This window comes from Solea senegalensis, unplaced genomic scaffold (genome assembly GCF_019176455.1).
Source record: "Solea senegalensis isolate Sse05_10M unplaced genomic scaffold, IFAPA_SoseM_1 scf7180000016095, whole genome shotgun sequence".
Lineage (NCBI taxonomy): Eukaryota > Metazoa > Chordata > Actinopteri > Pleuronectiformes > Soleidae > Solea > Solea senegalensis.
In genome coordinates this window covers 21,387-38,196 of record NW_025321588.1, presented here as the reverse complement: position 1 = coordinate 38,196, position 16,810 = coordinate 21,387, and the positions used below count along the sequence as shown (strand labels likewise).

General features: G+C 42.9%; 2 protein-coding genes across 4 annotated transcripts; both read right to left on the bottom strand.

Annotated features, from left to right (window-relative positions):
- Positions 1-191: 191 nt before the first annotated feature.
- Positions 192-5,358, bottom strand: LOC122762803 (NLR family CARD domain-containing protein 3-like). Its single transcript, XM_044017969.1, has 7 exons — positions 5,210-5,358; positions 5,013-5,120; positions 4,553-4,666; positions 4,358-4,475; positions 2,462-2,687; positions 576-2,376; positions 192-479 (listed from the first exon to the last, which is right to left on the bottom strand). Exons 1-7 carry the CDS (start codon positions 5,341-5,343, stop codon positions 278-280), a joined length of 2,703 nt encoding a protein of 900 aa, XP_043873904.1. The 5' UTR covers positions 5,344-5,358; the 3' UTR covers positions 192-277.
- Positions 5,359-7,625: 2,267 nt separating this feature from the next.
- LOC122762802 (NLR family CARD domain-containing protein 3-like) lies at positions 7,626-16,553 on the bottom strand. 3 transcript variants are annotated; one of them, XM_044017968.1, is made up of 12 exons: positions 16,432-16,553; positions 15,218-15,310; positions 15,021-15,125; positions 14,535-14,663; positions 12,101-12,179; positions 11,729-11,954; positions 9,848-11,645; positions 9,578-9,751; positions 9,001-9,174; positions 8,693-8,866; positions 8,563-8,609; positions 7,626-8,482 (listed from the first exon to the last, which is right to left on the bottom strand). In XM_044017968.1, the coding sequence occupies exons 2-12, from the start codon at positions 15,292-15,294 to the stop codon at positions 7,956-7,958; spliced, it is 3,510 nt and encodes a 1,169-aa protein (XP_043873903.1). In that variant the 5' UTR covers positions 15,295-15,310; positions 16,432-16,553; the 3' UTR covers positions 7,626-7,955. The 3 variants fall into 3 exon arrangements, with proteins under 3 accessions (XP_043873903.1, XP_043873901.1, XP_043873902.1); XM_044017966.1 differs by lacking the exons at positions 8,693-8,866; positions 9,578-9,751 and having other exon boundaries at positions 16,432-16,552; XM_044017967.1 differs by lacking the exons at positions 8,693-8,866; positions 9,578-9,751 and having other exon boundaries at positions 15,218-15,307; positions 16,432-16,552.
- Between the last annotated feature and the right edge of the window lie 257 nt (positions 16,554-16,810).

The following is a 16,810-nucleotide window of genomic DNA, read 5'->3' as shown; positions in this document are numbered from 1 at the left end:
GAGAGTGTCCAGGGAACAGTGAGGACTCTTCAGTCCATCACACAGCAGCTTCACTCCTGAATCCTGCAGGTCATTATTACTCAGGTCAAGGTTTTTCAGGAGGGAGGGGTTGGAGTTCAAAGCTGAGGTCAGAGAAGAACATCCTTCCTCTGTGACCAGACAACCTGACAGACTGGAGTTAAGAAGATATGATGAACTCAGTGATTCAGAAAATGCTGAAGATTTTGAGCATCTTCATCAACAAGAACCTAAAGAAGCAAAATCAGGATTTAAAAGATCAACTGTCAAATAAACTGAGTTCTGACCTGAGAGTCTCCAGAGAACAGTGAGGACTCTTCAGTCCATCACACAGCAGCTTCACTCCTGAATCCTGTAGGTCATTGTTACCCAGGTCCATGTGTCTCAGACTAGAGGACATTGAGTTGAGGACTGAGGACAGAGCTTCACAGCTTCTCTCTGAGAGGTTACAGTCACTCAGTCTGAGGTAGAAAACAGTGATGAACAAAAGGTTAAACATGTTTCTCTTGTGGTCTTTAGAATATGTCTTATTAATATTTATATATTGATGCACATACAGAGCTTTGTTGGAGGCTTTGACCACTGGCACCAGCTTCAGAAGAGCCTCCTCTGAAGCAGAGTATTTCTTCAGGTCAAAATCTTCCAGATCTTTTCCTGATGACAGTAAGATGAAGACCAGAGCTGACCACTGAGCAGGAGACAGTGTCTTTGTGGACAGGTGTCCTGATGTGAGAGACTCTTGGATCTCCTCCACAAGAGAACGATGGTTCAGTTCATTCAGACAGTGGAACAGGTTGATGCTTCTCTCTGCTGACAGATTCTCACTGATCAACTTCTTGATGTACTCAGCTGTTTTCTGATTGGTCCGTGAATCACTTCCTGTTTGTGTCAATAGACCTCTTAAGAGCTTCTGATTGGTCTTCATTGAAAGACCCAAGAGGAAGCGGAGGAACAAGTCCAGGTGTCCATTTGGACTCAGTAAGGCCTTGTCCACAGCACTCTGGTGCAGATGATTCAGTTCAGGTTTGTGTCTAAACAGTCTGGACTTCTGGCTCGTTGTTGGGTCTTCTGACAACAGATTTGTTCCAGAGGTGATGAAGGTCAGATGGACATGAAGAGCAGCCAGAAACTCCTGAACACTCAGATGGACAAAGCAGAAGACATTGTCCTGGTACAGGCCTCTCTCCTCTTTAAAGATCTGAGTGAAGACTCCTGAGTAAACTGAAGCAGCTGTGATATCGATGCCACACTCTGTCAGGTCTGATTCATAGAAGATCAGATTTCCTTTCTGCAGCTGCTCAAAAGCCAGTTTCCCCAGAGACTCAACCATCATCCTGTTCTCTGGACTCCAGTGTGGATCTGTCTCAGCTCCTCCATCATATTTGACCTTCTTCACTTTGGACTGAACCACCAGGAAGTGGATGTACATCTCAGTCAGGGTCTTGGGCAGTTCTCCATCTCTGGGTTTCAACATGTTCTCCAGAACAGTTGCAGTGATCCAGCAGAAGACTGGGATGTGGCACATGATGTGGAGGCTTCGTGATTTCTGGATGTGTGAGATGATCCTCCTGGCCTGCTCTTCATCTCTGAACCTCTTCCGGAAGTAGTCGTCCTTCTGTGGGTCCGTGAACCCTCTGACCTCTGTCACCATGTCAACACAGTCAGGAGGGATCTGATTGGCTGCTGCAGGTCGTGTGGTTATCCAGAGGCGAGCAGAGGGAAGCAGTTTCCCTCTGATGAGGTTTGTCAGCAACACGTTCACTGAGGTGGATGCTGTGACATCAGTCAGGATCTCAGTGTTGTGGAAGTCCAGAGGATGTCGACACTCGTCCAGACCATCAAAGATGAAGACCACCCTAAAGTCTTCAAACCTGCAGATTCCTGCTTCTTTGGTTTCAGTGAAGAAGTGATGGATGAGTTCCACCAAACTGTACTTCTTCTCTTTCAGCACATTCAGCTCTCTGAAGGTGAAGGGAAACATGAACTGTATGTCCTGGTTGGTTTTGTCTTCAGCCCAGTCCAGAGTGAACTTCTGTGTTAAGACTGTTTTCCCAATGCCAGAAACTCCCTTTGTCATCACTGTTCTGATTGGTCTGTTTCTTCCAGCTGAGGCTTTGAAGATGTCTTCTTGTCTGATAGTTGTTTCTGGTCTGTCTGGTTTCCATGAAGCTTTTTCAATCTGTCTGACCTCATGTTCTTCGTTGACTTCTCCAGTCCCTCCCTCTGTGATGTAAAGCTCTGTGAATATCTCATTAAGAAGGGTGGGGTTTCCTGCTTTAGCCACGCCCTCAAACAAACACTGGAACTTCTTCTTTAGGTTTGATTTGAGTTCAAGTCGACAAGCTGGAGCTCTGGTTTCTGAAGGAGCACAAAAAAATAAATCAGTGAGTGGCTCATTGATAAAAATAAGATGTTCTTCCTTTCACATTAAACGTCCTCTTACTGCTCTGCAGACAATCGGCTAGCTTCTCCTGCTTCATCCTCCTCAAGAAGTTATCTGTGATCTTCAGAAAGGCCTCTCTGCTGCTCCTCTGCTCCTCATTTTCACCATCCAACACCTCCTCATCCTCCCTCTGACTCTCTGAGACTTCTGTGTGATCTGTACCCAGAACCTTCTGGATCTTCTTCAGCTCGTTCTTCACAAAGCAGATGATGTTCTCCTCCAGCAGCTGGAACAGAACAACATGTGAAGTTTAACCTGAGATGATCAGTGACAGAGTGAAATCCTGCAGGTCCACAGAGCAGCGTCCAGACTCGTCCAGACTCTTATCACAGTGCTATAATGAAATATTAATAGTGTGTCTACAGTGAGAAACAATACTAATACACATTGATCATATGTGGATAACATCAGAGAGGACATTGAAGAAGAAACTGAGTGTGTGTGTGAGAGGGACTCACTTTTGTCTTTGTCTTTGAGTAAATGACTGAAATTAATTTTCCACAGATTAATCTTTTTTCTTTATGTTACACAGCAATGTAAATAGACACACAGCTGCTGTGTCTATAAGTGAACACATGAACACACGTCAGTCTCAGTGTTTTAAACGCTCCAAAATAAAGTTACGGAATAATTTGTTGTAGGAAAATGTGACTTGAACGTTGAGTAGAACATTTCCTTATCCCATTTCAATCCAAACGATAACGAAATAACTGCAAACAAGGTATTCTCCCACTGCTGCGTCTTTCATCAGAGGAGACGATGAGATGATGCAGGTGCTCACAGGTCAGCTGCTGGAGACACTGGCAAAGTGGCGTCTTCTTCCTCCCCTTTCCTCCCTCCACATTTTCCACAACACAATCAGTGACAGTAATGAATCTTCACACTGAGTAACACTTGTTCTGTGTGTAATGTGGGTGTAACGGGATCACTGACAAATTTATAGATGATATGAAATGATCTGTGAATTCAGCTCACATGGATAAGTCAAGTCTAAAAACATACATGCTATATGAGAATAAAAGCACCCACAGGATCAACAATCACTGTACAGCCAGTTTTTGATTTTTAAGCATCAATATTCATATGACAGCAGCTGCTGTGACACTTAGTTCCTTCAGGTTTATCACTAATTCCAAAAAACAAACAACCAAAATATTTTTTTTTCAGATTTATACATCCTAAATCAGGGGTCTCAAAGTGGCGGCCCAGGGGCCACATGTGGCCCTCCAATCGATTTTATGTGGCCCTCCAAACAATATCAAGTTGTAACGAGTCATTTATATATGTTTTTATTTTGCATCATAAATGTTTTTTTTTATTGTTGCATATTAAAAGAACCACTTATATTTTGAAATTATCCAATCCAATTTTGGATTTGTAAAGCACTTTAAAACAAACACAGTGGACCAAAGTGCTGTACAGAATAATGGATAAAAGACAGAAGAAGTAAAAGACAGAAAAGCTCACACTAGGCAATAGAGTACATATAAAAAAATGAATTAATACGGCATATTGATGATATGAGCTCATAAAGGCTTTTTCTTTTTTTACTTGACTGGCCCCCGACTGACCAGACAATACCATCAGTGGCCCACAGGTCATTGGAGTTTGAGACCCCTGTCCTAAATGAATGCGTTGATCATGCACTTTTCCTTCTTTTTCTTTTATTTTCCTCATTTGTATATTCATTTGTGGGTGGAATAGGGGCGGGGTGTGTTACTTGTTCACCTCGGCTCAGTTTTGTGTTTGATGTGATGTATAAAGAACAGGTGCGCAGGACTCGGCGTACGCACAGTTTCATAAATGTGAGAATTCCTTTGTGTACGCACTTTTAAAATTTTGGGAGTACGCCATCTTCATCTCAGGACTCTAACCCAGGTTTGTAAATTTACACACCTTAATTATGGAGTCCAGGTCTGCTCGATGCTGCTGGACAGACTGACCACGGAGAACCTCTGTCCTCTGCTGGTCAACTCTGAGGAGAAAGTCTTGTATTTTGTGTTGATTCTTAATTCTATAAATATTAAATATAAATATAATTAGAAACTTATGTTTATTAAAATCAACACATTTGTATTTTTTTTTACTTACCTCTCAGTCTCTCTGAAGTCAATAAGACGACCTATAGACTGGTCACTCTTCATGGACACACAGCTGGGTCCAGGTCCAAGTCTGGCAGATTCTGGTCCCTGTTGATGGATCCTCCTATAAATACAGGACATGACGTGTAAATACAACATCTGTTCTGATAGATTGATCTGATTAATGATCGACAGTATCAGGAGACAAAAGGAAAACAGGTTAGAGGTTTAAGACTTCCACTGAAATATGTAGAACATCTTCAGTCAGGTCAGTTTACCCAAACCCTAACTTTTTTTCATGGGTCCAGATCTGAGCTTAAAGAGACCGGTCTGTTTGGGACTTGTGTCCAGAATGTCTTGGGTCTGCATGGTTCTGGGACTGAATTCTCAAATATAAAGCATTTCTGGTGGTACATGGAGGATCATATGAGTTGTTGAACTGTGAAGACCACTACCCTCCATCATCTGACCTCTGTTCTTGTTTGACGTCCACAGGTTGACCCATGGAGCAGTCACTCGACATGGAGACACAGCTGGGTCCAGGTCCAGCAGAGTCTGGTCCCTGTTGATGGATCCTCCTACAAACACAGGACATGATTATGTGTAAATAAAACACTGAGCTGTGACATGGAGACAAGTCACATGATCCATGAGATCCTCATCTCACCTCTGACCCTCATGTTCCTCAAACAAGGTGGTTATAGTGGGCGGAGCTTCCTCTTCACTGTCCTTGAGCTGATTCATAGTGGAGCGCCACCTGCTGGGAGAATTAAACTCATACATTACTGGTTCTGCTACCATGGGTGGACCACATTGACCTCTGCAAGAAGACTTTTTTTTTACCACAGAATTGACTGACATGAAACCTCGTTGGCTGACTGACCAATCGGCACAGCCCGTTGGTTTATGTTAATAATGGACAGTCACCCAGTTATTGGGTGGGCTCTGGGATGGCGATACTTGAGTCACCAAAGCTAATCAGTAAACCAGGTTTCATAGACCATCAACCACCGAAAATCTACTTTGGTATCAAAGTTAAAGTCATTAGAAGAGGAGGCTTCCACATGTATTAATCTAACAGACTGATGTGGTCCAGCAGCAGGGGCTGCAGAAGCTGTTGAGGACCAACATGAACCAGGAGGAGAGTGAGAGCGACAGACCATTCCTGACCCACAGAATTGACGATTAAGAAATGTCTCGCAAACAAAAGGTTCACAACGTCGACCCGGTTCTCATCGTTCTTTTAAGAGAGCCATTGAAAAGATTCATCTCGTTCATGAACGTCACAGCTCTACAAACGACTCACTCAAGACGCTGTTAGCGTCACACTTCACGGCCCTTCACTGCAGGTGAGTCCACTGGTTTAAACACAAGAGCACGCCCTCTGGTGGTCAGGTAAGAAGTCCCACTTACCTCTGTGTTCAGGCTTCATATCAATATGATTATTGATAAGTATCATTATTGATCAAATCCAAATACGTGTCTCTAGTTGTTAGTGGAAAGTTTGTTGTTTGTGTTGGATTAAAGTCACATGATGTAGGATTTGCCCCCTACAGTTGGTCAATGGTATGGCTTGTTACAACTGTCGCAGTCACATGTACATTTGTTGACAAACCAATGATAGTGATGAACTGTGAGTCAGGACTTCTAATGTCCAAACAACCATGTCCTCAGACCAGGTACAGTCCACTATGTTAGAGCATTGTAGACATTGTGTCGCTTTAAATTTCTTATCACAAACTCAAAGAACAGATTTGTTCTTTTTCTGACTCCAGTTTGTGAAATCTTTGACCAGAGAAAGAAACGTGATCATCTGATTTCTAACATGGTTTAATATTGAAACAGTGCAGACGTGACAGAGACTTATGACGTGTAATAAACTCAGTCACAGTTGATTGGTTGATGGAAGCGGTCAGACCAGTTCAGACTCTTCATACAGGAAAACAGAAAGTCAGATTAAAAAGATTCAGCAGTGATTTTACTGAAGAGACACAAAACTATGATCCATGAAAATCACTAATAGAAATTACCTGAATAACATGTATCTACAGTATATGAGCAGCAGCCAGTCACAGTCCAGAAAATACTGCAGACATTTCTACATGGAGTCATAGTGATGAAAGAGACTGTGATGATCAGACATGTCACATTTGTCAGGTAAGATTCTCACCTGCCAATCTGAGCTCAGGTCCACTCACACACACACACACACACGCTGTTCACCAGACGCTGCCGATTGTCCCTCATCCGTCCTGATGTCTTTCTGTGTCTGATCTGAGGACACAGAGTCATGTCCTCATACCTTCCAACTGATGTCAGAACCAGTCCAACGAGCCTCTGCGACGTCTGTTCTCTCTCCTGATTGGCTAATTGTCAATGTAGCTGGAATGTCATGTGAAGCAGGCACCTGGTCAAGGGTCACGGATGTTGTAGGTGTGCCATCTGTCCACTAGGAGGAGCTAAGTCAAGCAGCAGCAGCAGTAGCTGCAAAGTTCCATGTGATGACCAGCATGATCAGCAGGTCAGAGTGATGCAGATGTTCCTGATCTGTACATCGACAACACAGATGGAAGTTCTCTGACATTTATGTTTGTTTATCATTTAACATTTTAATGTATAGCGTTAGAATTGTCTGTGTTGTATGAAAATATTAAAAGTTACTTTGGAATATTTTTGATAAATGAAAGTGAAAAGAGTTTAGTGTTAAATATTAAACTTAAACTTCTCCTTCACATCCAAATGAAGCAGTTCACAAACCGTGTTTGTTGCGTGTTCCTGTGCTCTTGCTCGAACAGACTCTCTTTTTCGTTTCTTCACTTCTTCAGAAAGTATCCACTTCGGTTTCGTTTGGCTCTCTCATGGCGTTCTCTTTGTTGTGGAAACGATAGTGGTATCTTTGATTTGAAATAATGCCCCGTATTACTGTAAGAAATATTCAATGACCTCAACTTCAAGTCATTCATTTTCTGGTAAGATACTTGTGCTTTTACTCAAGTATCACTTTTAGGTACTTTATACAAGATGAATGATATTTTCAGTTTGTGAGACATACACATTTTCACCTGTTATTATCCAATGCCATGTTATCTTTGCTGCTTTATTTATTGTCATTGAGTAAGATGTTCTTCTTCCGCACAGTTCCACAGTCAAGCCACATTTGGCACAGTTATATTATCAGGACAGGATTGTCCTGAAATGATCAGTGATGTACATCAAAAGGAGAGAAGGACAACAACAACAGAATCAATGCCTACATGGATCGTATCATTAAACCTCTTTGGTTTAATGGTTTGACTTTATCTGACAGGAAAGTTGCTCCAAATCAATTGTCAAAAACTCGTGTGAGCACATACAGTTCTCTAATACCACCTTCATGACTCAAATCTCGACTGAAGCGGCTGTCTCTTCATGTCCTACAGAGAACACAGAGACACTGAGGAACCTGGCCAGATATAGAACCCAGGATAAACCGGTTCACTGAATGTGGCCCTGAAGGTGTGGAGGTGGATCAGTGAGTCAGAGGAGACGCTGTAGAAGGACAGAGTCCCAGCAGGACAGTCCACATACACTGATACTCGGGGAGAGACATAGTGTGACCTGATGAATATTGTAGTTCTACAGTGACAGACAGAGTAACCACCATCAGAGCAGCTCAGACTCCAGGACTGATCATTATGTCCAAACAAACAGTCAAAACCCTTTACTTTCCTCTTGATTCCTCTGTAACTCAGTGATATATTAACATTTCCTCTCCACTCAACCTCCCAGTAACAGCGACCAGTCAGACCAGTTCTACACAGCAGCTGAGGACAGAACTTAAATCTGTCTGGATGATCAGGATACGACTGATCTTCAGTCACATTGGTCACTTTCCTGTTGTCGTCAGACAGTTGGAGTTTTCTGTTCATTGTGTTTGTATCTGGTTCCAGTTCACATGAATCTGATGAAGACAACAAGACACAGCTGCAGTTTATTGATGATCAGCTGATATGTTGTTATTTCATGTAAATCCATACTTACACTTCCTGAGACCAGGTTTTAACCTCTGCTCTCCAGCATGGTCCATCCTGGAGGAAGAAACAGTCTGAATGAGTTTCTGTCCAACAATAGTACAAACTGCAGCTCAATATGAAGCAGAGGAGGAGAATACCTGAGAGTGTCCAGTCTCCAGCGTGGACTATTCAGTCCAGCAGACAGCAGCTTCTTTCCTGAGTCTCCTGGATGATTGTAGCTCAGGTCCAGTTCTCTCAGATGGGAGGGGTTGGAATTCAGAGCTGAGGTCAGAGAAGAACATCCTTCCTCTGTGACCAGACAACCTGACAGACTGGAGTTAAGAAGATATGATGAACTCAGTGATTCAGAAAATCCTGAAGATTTTGAACATCTTCATCAACAAAGAACCTAAAGAAGCAGAATTAGGATTTAAAAGATCAACTGTCAAATAAACTGAGTTCTGACCTGAGAGTCTCCAGAGAACAGTGAGGACTCTTCAGTCCATCACAAAACAGCTTCACTCCTGAATCCTGCAGGTCATTGTTACTTAGGTCCACATGTCTCAGAGTGGAGGACAGAGAGCTGAGGACTGAGGACAGAGCTTCACAGCTTCTCTCTGAGAGGTTACAGTCACTCAGTCTGAGGAAGAGTTCAAGAAAATCTTTTTTTTTCTTTTACATATGTAATGTAAAAATGACACAGAGAATGTTCAGTATAAATCAGCTGAGCACCAACCTGAGAGTCTCCAAAGAACAGTGAGGACTCTTCAATCCATCACACAGCAGCTTAACTCCTGAATCCTGCAGATTATTGTTACTCAGGTCAAGGTTTTTCAGGGGGGAGGGGTTGGAGTTCAGAGCTGAGGTCAGAGAAGAACATCCTTCCTCTGTGACCAGACAACCTGACAGACTGGAGTTAAGAAGATATGATAAACTTAGTGATTCAGAAAATACTGAAGATTTTGAGCATCTTCATCAACAAGAACCTAAAGAAGCTAAAACAGGATTTAAAATATCAACTGTCAAATAAACTGGGTTCTGACCTGAGAGTCTCCAGAGAACAGTGAGGACTCTTCAGTCCATCACTCAGCAGCTTCACTCCTGAATCCTGCAGGTCATTGTTACCCAGGTCCAGGTGTCTCAGAGTAGAGGACAGAGAGCTGAGGACTGAGGACAGAGCTTCACAGCTTCTCTCTGAGAGGTTACAGGCACTCAGTCTGAGGTAGAAAACAGTGATGAACAAAAGGTTAAACATGTTTCTCTTGTGGTCTTTAGAATATGTCTTATTAATATTTATATATTGATCCACGTACAGAGCTTTGTTGGAGGCTTTGACCACTGGCACCAGCTTCAGAAGAGCCTCCTCTGAAGCAGAGTATTTCTTCAGGTCAAAATCTTCCAGATCTTTTCCTGATGACAGTAAGATGAAGACCAGAGCTGACCACTGAGCACGAGACAGTGTCTTTGTGGACAGATGTCCGGATCTCAGGGACTTTTGGATCTCCTCCACTAGAAAACGATGGTTCAGTTCATTCAGACAGTGGAACAGGTTGATGCTTCTCTCTGCTGACAGATTCTCACTGATTATCATCATCTTGATGTATTTAACTGTTTTCTGATTGGTCTGTGAATCACTTCCTGTTTGTGTCAGTAGACCTTTTAAGAGCTTCTGATTAGTCTTCAGTGAAAGACCCAAGAGGAAGCGGAGGAACAAGTCCAAGTGTCCATTCGGACTCAGTAAGGCCTTGTCCACAGCACTCTGGTGCAGATGATTCAGTTCAGGGTTGTTTCCAAACAGTGTCTGGCCCGTTGTTGGGTCTTCTGACAACAGATTTGTTCCAGAGGTGTTGAAGGTCAGATGGACATGAAGAGCAGCCAGAAACTCTTGAACACTCAGATGGACAAAGCAGAAGACCTTGTCCTGGTACAGGCCTCTCTCCTCTTTAAAGATCTGAGTGAAGACTCCTGAGTAAACTGAAGCAGCTGTGATATCGATGCCACACTCTGTCAGGTCTGATTCATAGAAGATCAGGTTTCCTTTCTGCAGCTGCTCAAAAGCCAGTTTCCCCAGAGACTCAACCATCATCCTGTTCTCTGGACTCCAGTGTGGATCTGTCTCAGCTCTTCCATCATATTTGACCTTCTTCACTTTGGACTGAACCACCAGGAAGTGGATGTACATCTCAGTCAGGGTCTTGGGCAGTTCTTCTCCATCTCTGGGTTTCAACATGTTCTCCAGAACAGTTGCAGTGATCCAGCAGAAGACTGGGATGTGGCACATGATGTGGAGGCTTTGTGATGTCTGGATGTGTGAGATGATCCTCCTGGCCTGCTCTTCATCTCTGAACCTCTTCCTGAAGTAGTCGTCCTTCTGTGGGTCCGTGAACCCTCTGACCTCTGTCACCATGTCAACACAGTCAGGAGGGATCTGATTGGCTGCTGCAGGTCGTGTGGTTATCCAGAGGCGAGCAGAGGGAAGCAGTTTCCCTTTGATGAGGTTTGTCAGCAGCACGTCCACTGAGGTGGATGCTGTGACATCAGTCAGGATCTCAGTGTTGTGGAAGTCCAGAGGAAGTCGACACTCGTCCAGACCATCAAAGATGAAGACCACCCTAAAGTCTTCAAACCTGCAGATTCCTGCTTCTTTGGTTTCAGTGAAGAACTGATGGATGAGTTCCACCAAACTGTACTTCTTCTCTTTCAGCACATTCAGCTCTCTGAAGGTGAAGGGAAACATGAACTGTATGTCCTGGTTGGTTTTGTCTTCAGCCCAGTCCAGGGTGAACTTCTGTGTTAAGACTGTTTTCCCAATGCCAGCCACTCCCTTTGTCATCACTGTTCTGATTGGTCCATCTCTTCCAGCTGAGGCTTTGAAGATGTCTTCTTGTCTGATGGTTGTTTCTGGTCTGTCTGGTTTCCAGGAAGCTTTTTCAATCTGTCTGACCTCATGTTCTTCGTTGACCTCTCCAGACCCTCCCTCTGTGATGTAAAGCTCTGTGAATATCTCATTAAGAAGGGTGGGGTTTCCTGCTTTAGCCACACCCTCAAACAAACACTGGAACTTCTTCTTCAGGTTTGATTTGAGTTCACATTCAGATGGAGCTCTGGTTTCTGAAGGGACACAAGAAAATAAATCAGTGAGTGGATCATTGAGAAAATAAGATGTTCTCCTTTCACATTAAAAGTCCTCTTACTTCTCTGCAGACAATCGGCTAGCTTCTCCTGCTTCATCCTCCTCAAGAAGTTATCTGTGATCTTCAGAAAGGCCTCTCTGCTCCTCCTCTGCCCCTCATCCTCACCATCCATCCATCCACCATCTTCTTCCCAACTCTCTGAGACTTTTGTGTGATCTGTACCCAGAACCTTCTGGATGTTCTTCAGCTCGTTCTTCATAAAGCAGATGATGTTCTCCTCCAGCAGCTGGAACAGAACAACATGTGAAGTGTAACCTCAGATGATCAGTGACAGAGTGAAATCCTGCAGGTCCACAGAGCAGCATCCAGACTGTCAGGACCAGGACTCTGCTTCACTATTAACAGTAGTGTCATGTTTGTACATTGACACACCTTAAATATGGAGTCCAGGTCTGCTCGATGCTGTTGGACAGACTGACCACTGAGAACCTCTGTCCTCTGCTGATCAACTCTGAGGAGAAAAGATTCAGTGTAATTTACTGAACAATCATTTGTGTGAGGTTTTCAATGTGCTGCACCTACATTTCTTCTTCAGCCAAGTTCACATGACATGGGTTTTACAACTTGAAGACAAAAGTCCCTGATGGACAGTCTCTAGTGTATACAGTGGGTACGGAAAGTATTCAGACCCCTTTAACTTTTCACTCTTTGTTTCATTGCAGCCATTTGCTAAAATCAAAAAGAAAAACTGAAATATCACATGGTCATAAGTATTCAGTATTGAGTAGAAGCACCCTTGTGAGCTAGTACAGCCAAAATGGTGTACTAGCCATTCTTCTTGGGAATGAAGCAACAAGTTTTTCACACCTGGATTTGGGGATCCTCTGCCATTCTTCCTTGCAGATCCTGTCCAGTTCTGTCAGGTTGGATGGTGAACGTTGGTGGACAGCCATTTTCAGGTTTCTCCAGAGATGCTCAATTGGGTTTAGGTCAGGGCTCTGGCTGGGCCAGTCAAGAATGGTCACAGAGTTGTTCCGAAGCCACTCCTTCGTTATTTTAGCTGTGTGCTTAGGGTCATTGTCTTGTTGGAAGGTGAACCTTCGGCCAAGTCTGAGGTCCTGAGCACTCTGGAAGAGGTTTTCTTCCAGGATATCTCTGTACTTGGCCACATTCATCTATCCTTCAATTGCAACCAGTCATCCTGTCCCTGCAGCTGAAAAACACCCCCATAGCATGATGCTGCCACCACCATGCTTCACTGTTGGGATTGTATTGGGCAGGTGATGAGTAGTACTTGGTTTTCTCCACACATACCGCTTAGAATAACGCCAAAAAGTTAAATCTTGGTCTCATCAGACCAGAGAATCTTATTTCTCATAGTCTGGGAGTCCTTCATGTGTTTTTGGCAAACTCTATGCAGGCTTTCATATGTCTTGCACTGAGGAGAGGCTTCTGTCAGGCAACTCTGCCATAAGCCCCGACTGGTGGAGGGCTGCAGTGATAGTTGACATTGTGGAACTTTCTCCCATCTCCCTACTGCATCTCTGGAGCTCAGCCACAGTGATCTTTGGGTTCTTCTTTACCTGTCTCACCAAGGCTCTTCTCCCACAATTGCTCAGTTTGGCTGGACGGCCAGGTCTAGGAAGAGTTCTGGTCAATCCAAACTTCTTCCATTTAAGGATTATGGAGGCCACTGTGCTCTTAGGAACATTGAGTGCTGCAGAAATTATTTTGTAGCCTTGACCAGATCTGTGCCTTGCCACAATTCTGTCTCTGAGCTCCTTGGGCAGTTTCTTCGACCTCATTATTTTTATTTGCACTATGAGCTGTAAGTTCTTATATAGACAGGTGTGTGCCTTTCCTAATCAAATCCAAGCACTTTAATTAAACACAGCTGGACTCCATTGAAGGAGCAGAACCATCTCAAGGAGGATCAGAAGAAATGGACAGCATGTGAGTTAAATATGAGTGTCACGGCAAAGGGTCTGAATACTTATTATCATGTGATATTTCAGTTTTTCAATAAATTTGCAAAAATGTCTACATTTCTGTTTTTTTCTGTCAAGATGTGGTGCTGAGTGTACACTAATGAGAAATAAAATTAACTTTTTTGATTTTAGCTAATGGCTGCAATGAAACAGAGAGTGAAAAAAAAGGGGTCTGAATACTTTCCGTACCCACTGTATGTATGAAATCTCAAAGACACAATCAGAAAGGCTTGTCGATGTGTCCCTGACCAATCAAAGACTCTAACTTGATTTACTGCTGGAAATGTATTCAGAGACGAGGACAGGCTGAAAACATTTAGTGGAAACTCAAACAGAAAAACAAGATTGTCCACCGAAGAGAAGAGGAGTGTTTTTTTTTTTGGATTAAACATGTTTTGGACAGGCTCACCCTGGTGGAGGATCATGTAAGTGTGTGTTAAAATAAATGTGTGAAATTTTTACTTCAGTTCACCATGCCTTTGTCCATCCTTGAAGTTAATAAGACTACCTATAGACCAGTCATGGACACACAGCTGGGTCCAGGTCCAGGTCTGGCAGAGTCAGATGTGTAAATACGACATCTGTTCTGATAGATTGATCTAATTAATGATCTACAGTCTCAGACTTCCAATGAAATATGTAGAACATCTTCAGTCAGATCAGTTTACCCAAACCCAAGGACATGAGCCAGGACTGTTACAGATTTATTCAACATTTCTTTTTTTTCATGGGTCCAGAACTGAGCTTAAAGAGACCGGTCTGTTTGGGACATGGGTCCAGAATGTCTTGGGTCTGCATGGTTCTGGGTCTGAATTCTTAAATATAAAGCATTTCTGGTGGTACATGGTGGATCATATGAGTTGTTGACCTGTGAATACCTCCACCCTCCGTCATCTGGCCTCTGTTCTTGTTTGAAGCCCACAGGTTGACCCATGGAGCAGTCACTCGACATGGAGACACAGCTGGGTCCAGGTCCAGCAGAGTCTGGTCTCTGTTGATGAATCCTCCTACAAATACAGGAAATAATGTGTACATACGACATCTGTTCTGATAGATTGATCTAATTCATGATCTACAGTCTCAGACTTCCACTGAAATATGTAGAACATCTTCAGTCAGATCAGTTTACCCAAACCCAAGGACATGAGCCAGGACTGACTGTTCCATATTTATTCAACATTTCTTTTTTTTTCATGGGTCCAGATCTGAGCTTCAAGAGACCAGTCTGTTTGGGACATCGGTCCAGAATGTCTTGGGTCTGCATGGTTCTGGGTCTGAATTCTCAAATATAAAGCATTTCTGGTGGAACATGGTGGATCATATGAGTTGTTGACCTGTATAGACCTTCACCCCCATCATCTGACCTCTGTTCTTGTTTGAAGCCCACAGGTTGACCCATGGAGCAGTCACTCGACATGGAGACACAGCTGGGTCCAGGTCCAGCAGAGTCTGGTCTCTGTTGATGGATCCTAATACAAACACAGGACATGATGATGCGTAAATAAAACACTGAGTTGTGACATGGAGACGAGTCACATGATCCATGAGATCCTCATCTCACCTCTGACCATCATGTTCCTCACACATAGTGATTTTAGAGGGCGGAGCTTCCTCTTCACTGTCCATGATCTGATTCATAGCCGAGCGCCACCTGCTGTGAGAACACGAGACAATCATTACAGCACGGATTCCATTCCAAGTTCTGTTAGCATGGGTGGACCACCAGGTCCACCAGGACCAAGAAGAGTCAGCAACACCAGCCGAGGAGCAGCAACAACAACTGCTGATGGAGACAGAGTGAGTCAGAGGAGGCGGAGTTAAGTCATAAGAACATGATGGATCTGTAACAGGGAAGTGATTGTTTTGCTGTTAGCAACAGTAGCCAAGTTAGCTGAGAGAGGGTTACATTCAGGTCAAAGTAAAAGAAAACTAGTTTAATATCTTAGGTCTGGTCTCTGAAGATGACTTTGAATTACTGAACAGGAAATTCCACTTTTCGTTGTCTGACACTGTAGCTGTCAGTTTTATTCCTTGTGTTCACAACTTCATGACTGAGTCTTCAGCTGTGATCAAGGAACACGACTCTCCTTTGTCGTACACACCATTAAGAGGCACCAAACATGGTGAACTTGTAGAAAAGTCTTTTGTTACCAAACAGGTGACATTTTAGACCCAAACTGAATAAGAGACTGAGCTCGAAACATCATCTGGTTCAAGGGTTTGTGTTAGTGTAGACTTTTATTAATGTTACATTATATTACTGAAAAAAGTTCAGTGGTTAATGTTGTGAATAAATGTGATTATTCACATGATGAGGTTTGATGTCAAACCATCACTCAGTGAATAAAGACAATGCAGAACTTCAGCTAATTGGTGCTGAGCATCTTTGTGATTCCAATGTGTAATATCAAATGTGAACCAGCAGATGTCAGCAGAGCTGCTTCAAGGGTCTTCTTCAGTCAGAAGTTCAGGAACAAGGAAATGTTCACATACGATAATAAGAAAAGTTATTATAATTCAAATTTGCAGTAAGTCACCACAGGGTAAATTCATTCGCTGTAAAAGCTCTGTTAATGTTATGAACATGGTTTGGTTTTGGTTTGTTTACAAAAAGAACCTGGATAGTTTTTCCAAGAAAGTTTTCACCGAAAGCACAAATGTTCTCTAAATTCATGAGATTCATGAAGGTTCGCAGTAAAAACATCACGTCGACTTCAACTTCTTCATTATCAGTGCATTTTTTGAGATGAGATTAGTTTAGTTTAGTTCCATTACCTTCTGATGATAAGAAATAATCGTCATGAAGCCGTTGAACGTCTGTGAAGTTATTCTGTTGCTTTGAACAGGAAACAGAGTCCAAAGTTTTCTCAAGTGTTATCTGAAGGAAATATGATGTGTCTGATCAAATAACTGTTGTGATCTGAACTTTAGACTCAACTTTTAGGATCAACTGGAGTCAAATATTAACAGAATCCAGTGACGTGCGGTGAGGTTCATGCTCGTGAGGCACTGACTCTTTCAAATGAACCCAAAAGAGCACTATAAACATCATTTGATTAATAACATCTAAGGATTGACAATCCAGATTTGCGAATCTTTTCAGCTTGGAAATGTAATCGTCCATTGTGATTTAGCGGATAATTATGAATAAAAA

Bases quoted from the DNA above. Each gene is read 5' to 3' on its own strand.
- LOC122762802 (XM_044017968.1), bottom strand. From the start codon at position 15,294: ATGAATCAGATCATGGACAGTGAAGAGGAAGCTCCGCCCTCTAAAATC. The intron at 15,126-15,217 runs GTGAGATGAGGA...TGTTTGTATTAG, and splicing joins GAGGAACATGATGGTCAGAG to GATCCATCAACAGAGACCAG. The intron at 12,180-14,534 runs GTATTCACAGGT...TTTTCTCCTCAG, and splicing joins CCAGATGACGGAGGGTGGAG to AGTTGATCAGCAGAGGACAG.
- LOC122762803 (XM_044017969.1), bottom strand. From the start codon at position 5,343: ATGGTAGCAGAACCAGTAATGTATGAGTTTAATTCTCCCAGCAGGTGG. The intron at 2,688-4,357 runs GTGTGTAAATTT...GTTCTGTTCCAG, and splicing joins ACCTGGACTCCATAATTAAG to CTGCTGGAGGAGAACATCAT. The intron at 2,377-2,461 runs GTAAGAGGACGT...GTGCTCCTTCAG, and splicing joins AGCCGATTGTCTGCAGAGCA to AAACCAGAGCTCCAGCTTGT.